The sequence below is a fragment of the Panicum hallii genome, chromosome 3, assembly GCF_002211085.1.
Source record: "Panicum hallii strain FIL2 chromosome 3, PHallii_v3.1, whole genome shotgun sequence".
Taxonomy (NCBI): Eukaryota; Viridiplantae; Streptophyta; class Magnoliopsida; order Poales; family Poaceae; genus Panicum; species Panicum hallii.
In genome coordinates, this window is record NC_038044.1 from 53,875,857 (window position 1) to 53,880,992 (window position 5,136).

General features: G+C 42.4%; 1 protein-coding gene across 1 annotated transcript; it reads left to right on the top strand.

Annotated features, from left to right (window-relative positions):
• Positions 1-1,655: 1,655 nt before the first annotated feature.
• Positions 1,656-4,765, top strand: LOC112886438 (sulfite oxidase-like). Its single transcript, XM_025952339.1, has 12 exons — positions 1,656-1,858; positions 1,979-2,094; positions 2,212-2,274; positions 2,412-2,448; positions 2,537-2,618; positions 2,766-2,884; positions 2,975-3,070; positions 3,234-3,344; positions 3,430-3,531; positions 3,889-3,936; positions 4,024-4,239; positions 4,392-4,765. The coding sequence occupies exons 1-12, from the start codon at positions 1,778-1,780 to the stop codon at positions 4,515-4,517; spliced, it is 1,197 nt and encodes a 398-aa protein (XP_025808124.1). The 5' UTR covers positions 1,656-1,777; the 3' UTR covers positions 4,518-4,765.
• Positions 4,766-5,136: the final 371 nt, after the last annotated feature.

Consider the following 5,136-nt stretch of genomic DNA (forward strand, 5'->3'; position numbering starts at 1 on the left):
TACTTTTAGCTACTCGGCAGTGTCGTCGTCATTGCTCTGGGCTCTGGCAGTTGTCTACAAAGATGGTTGGAACATAGGATCAGAACGTAAGCTGAGTCAAGTGTTCCTAGTCAAGAAGGATGATGTCTGCGATGACTTCATGCAAATTAAACATCCCAAACTCACACTTGGCTTCACCAAATGCGGTTAGAATAGGATTCCAGTGCATACTCCAGCTTTGTGTTGCAAAAATCTCTCTAGTACCAGTACAAGCACCAAACGAACACGGAAAACGTACTCCAAATACTACTACATGAACAGGGTCGACTAGAAATAGCACCAGTACGTAGATCTAGTGCTTTAATTCATATGTAACTAAAAAGGTATGTAATCCCTTTGTTTCAAAATGTAGATCATCATTTTAGTTTTTCTAGATTTATAGTATTTGATATGCATTTAGATATAATATATTAACGTACATTTTGGAGGGGGTACGAATTAAATTCTAAAAACTATAATTCTTCGTACCATAGTGCGTGGGTGGATAATACGGATTGATGTGGTGCATACGAAGGATGTTGCAAATGCTGCATTTGGTTAACAAGTTATGGTTTCAAAAAGTTGTAAGTTTTTAAATCCAGACTCAATGATAATTTCATCAAGAGTTTTATAAGTATTAAATAGTAATACCACATCATCAATTTTATTGACTTGTAGCGTCATTACGAGGAGAGATGAGGGAGAGTTTCATAAGATAAGAGAGAAGATTTATCTCTATGAAACTCAGCCGGCACAGTTACCAAGTTACCAGTCTTGTTAACTGTACGCTAAGACTGGCCTAATAAATTAGTAGGTATGAGAAATGACCTAAATACTCATTGTCAAAGCACTCAGATCAATGGAATTTTGATGAACCAAACCTTGGAAGGAGGAAAAGTTAGACAACTAAATGTGCATGCACCTTGGAAACGAAAAATACACCTTGAAAGGGAAAAAAACATATCTATTAAATGTGCATGCACCTTGGTAAAGGAAAAATTTAGGCAACTAAATGCACATGCAGTTAAATATAGTTGGCCCAAAAGCTACAAAAGTATTCATTGTGGGATAAATTATAAATGATAAAAATGCACTACAATAGAGAGAGTACTAAAGTAGATATTCCTTAAAAGCAAATTTTATTTAGTGGTTTTATGCCTTTTGATTAATAATCAGAATTATTTGATTTCTTGGTTATAAATAAGTTCACTACCTTTCGTTCACGAGCTTTCAAGTCCAGAGAGAGAGAGAGATTTTTATCCTTTATAATTAGTATTTTATATATAGAGCTGATAGTTTAATATGTATTGTAGGATCATTTTAGGTTGGCGAAACCAAGGCGATAGTCGGTGTGCTACGTGATTGTGAAGTTCTACTCGATACTCATTATATTTATTGCAAGTCTATATTTAATAAGTAGTCTTCCATCCCTAGTTATCTACGGTCATGGCTATGCGGTCTAAAAATTTATCATCTCTCCATACACTTTCACCCGAAGGAAACACTTTTCTATATCAACAGCGTCCTCTCAAACTGCTAAACACAAGTTCTCTCCAGGGGAGGGAGAGAGAGAGTAGTGACCTTATTTATAACCAAGCTCCTGAATCCAGCTTGGGTTTTAAAACCGTTGGCTGCCGCCAAGGCAGCATCGAAACCACTCCATTTCGCAGGCAGCTCCCTAAAAAAGCCAAGCCCACGACCCCTCCCGGCGGCCGGCGGCGTGGTACACACCCGTGTCAAGCTCTAGCAGCAAGAAACGATGGCGCAGGGCGCGCTGCGTGGCCCCTCCGACTACTCCCGCGAGCCCCCTCGCCACCCCTCTCTCCGCATCAACGCCAAGGTTCCCCATTTCACCGATCGCGATCGAAACCCACGATAGATTTCACTCATCTCCTTTTTCTTCCGAATCTTCTTGATTCCTCCTGGAAGAAGTGGTACTGACGGAGTTCCGGCCGCGCAGGAGCCGTTCAACGCGGAGCCGGAGCGGCGGGACCTGGCGGCGGCGTACATCACCCCCGTCGACCTCTTCTTCAAGCGCAACCACGGCCCCATCCCCGTCCTCGACGACATCGACAGGTTCGCCATCGGCTCTCCGGACGAATAGACGATCGACGGCTTCGATCATTCTTGACTGCCCAATTTTACGCCGCTTGTTTTGCCTGATCTTTTTTTTTACTATGCGTGGATTCACAGCTATTGCGTGACCATCGGTGGCCTCGCAGGCAGGCCGAGGCAGCTCTCGCTGGATGACATCAGGTGCGTGGTGTGGGGAATCGTTCGAGCATGCAGTGTCGTTCCGGCTTGCCTGTCCTCTGGTCGATCATATGCTTAGGAGGAGGACTGACGGATTCTATCGGTAATCTGTATGCTTGCTTTCATTCGTTTGGTTGCAGGAAGTTGCCGAAGTACAATGTTACCGCCACTCTACAGGTGATTCCCTTGATGTTCAATGATGCATATAGTGTGGATTCATGGAGCTGAATTGGTAATTTGGTATGACGTGATTCCGGTTGTTCAGTGTGCAGGGAACAGGAGGACGGAGATGAGCAAGAGTAGGAAGGTCAGGGGCGTTGGCTGGGATGTTTGCGCTCTTGGGAATGGTTAGTATGCTTCATCGTTGAGTGTCAGAGTATCTACCAGTTGCACAAGCAGTGACAAGAATCAAGCTTCCATCAGTAAATGTATCCGTCAAGTTGCCTTAGCTTTTCTCTTATTGTTCCTGTTACTCAAAATGTGCTTGCTTTCAGCAACTTGGGGAGGAGCTAAATTATCAGATGTCCTTCAGCTCGTTGGTGTGCCATATCATACTGAAATCACCCCGTCTGGCGGAAAGCATGTTGAATTCATTAGTGTTGATCAGTGTCCAGTGAGTTTTCTGACAGTGTTTGTTAGATAGAGTATGACAGGCTTATTATATTGTGTAAAAATTATAAAATCATCATCACGACACTGTCAGGAGGAAAAAGGTGGCCCATACAAAGCATCAATTCCCTTGGGTCAGGCAACAAATCCTGCAGCAGATGTACTGCTTGCATATGAAATGAATGGCGAGGTAACATACTTGGATGGGCCCTACTTGAATTTACATTTTTTTGCTATATGAATCATTTCTGAGTATATACATCTGGCTGTCTAAAGAATTGTGGCACACTATACTGACAGCCCTCTGACATGTGAATATCTGATTCATATTCCAAATACGTTCTGCTACCAAGGTACTCAAGCGTGATCATGGATACCCTCTCCGCGCCATTGTTCCAGGTGTCATTGGTGCTCGTTCTGTCAAATGGTTAGATAGAATTGACATTATTGAGGAAGAGTCTCAGGTTCAGTACGCTAACTTTGCTGTTACATGCAGTTGCTTTCAGTTCCGTTATAAGATGAATGTTAACTTTATCCCTCATGATTCAGGGTTTCTTCATGCAAAAAGATTATAAGATGTTCCCTCCTTCTGTTGATTGGGATAATATTGTGTGGTCAACCAGGAAGCCCCAAATGGACTACCCAGTTCAGGTTTCTTAATTCTTAACACAATCTTATCTCCAGTCAACTACGGAATCTACTCCTAGCACTAACATATGAATCTACTGAAGATTTATCTCTGGTTATATATTGTTTTTGTATAATCTCAAATTCGAATAAGTGGGCATGTTTCCTTTATCATAAACAAGATTTAGGAACTGCTGTTGCCACGTTAAGCAAGTAACACGTTACTGTCATAAATGCACCACAAAGGCCTCACTATATCACTTTAAGTTTTATGGTCAGATCTTCCTTTCTGTAACAATTATGTTCACCTAAAAGTTACTGTGTAGCGTGCCAAACTTATGAATTGTGTGCTAATTTTCTGAAACTACTATGACATTTCAGTCTGCAATATGTTCTTTGGAAGACATTAGTGCTGTCAAACCAGGGCAGGTTACATGGACTACTTCCCCTCACTTATCAGTTCCACTTACCTTCACGATCTACCCCCTTAGAATTCAACATTACTGTATTTTTCAGGTCATTGTTGCTGGATATGCCTTGTCAGGAGGTGGTAGGGGCATTGAGAGGGTTGACATTTCCCCTGACGGTGGTAAGAGTTGGTTTGAGGCACACCGGTACCAAAAGCAAGGTGTTCCATATGTGGCTGGTAATGTAACCAGTGATAAGTGGGCATGGGTGCTCTTCAAGGCCATTGTCGATGTCAAAGGCGACACCGAGATTGTTGCTAAAGCGGTAATCTTTATTCCGTCACGGTTACTCTGTCTCCTGTTCATGCCTTTTTGTTTTATCTTTCAAGTTCAAGTTTAGTACAATGTAAAGCCTCCAAATGGCTTATGATAAGAAGTACGCTGAATCTTGTCTTTCATCGTTCACAAACCCTGCAGGTTGATTCCAGTGCGAACGTGCAACCTGAGAGCGTGGAATCGATCTGGAACCTCAGAGGGATTCTGAACACATGTTGGCATCGTGTCCGCCTTCTGGCAACACCTAACCTTAGAAGTTTCATGTGATCCCTCCCATCCAGGCACCCACACATTTTCATCAGCTTGTACTGTTGTTACCAATCCACAACCCAGCAACTTGGCATTGCCATTCCGGTTGCGATCTGCACAGGAGTAAATAGAGGTAAGAGGGTTAATTCCATCTCCGCGGAAATTTGTGGGTAACTTGTTTGGATGGAAAAATAAATCCCGTATTGTACCGTGGCCGTGTACTCCCGTTTTAGGTTACAGAAAGTTAAATCAGCTTCGAAATACTACCTCTTTCAGAAGCATTCATGCAGTGTTATTCTAGCCATTCACTTTGGTGGCTCACCTCACATTTTTTCCTTTTCTGAGAAAATAAAGTGGTTGCTAGATCGTCAATTCATTCTTTGTTGTGCTTCGTGCAAGCGATAATTACGCAAGGTTTGAAACTGGTAAATGAGCTTTGTTCACTCCACAGCCTCACGAAAATATTGATAAATCTGATAGGATATCAGAAACAGTTGGTAGACGAGCGAGGGTAATTTTGTATGCACAATGAACTTGACTTGCCCGGTTGCGCTACCGGTGCTTTGCTTCGAGGACCAGCTCTGAATTCGATTGTTTTATCTGCAGACTTCTGGTGTTATTTTTTTGATGATCACAT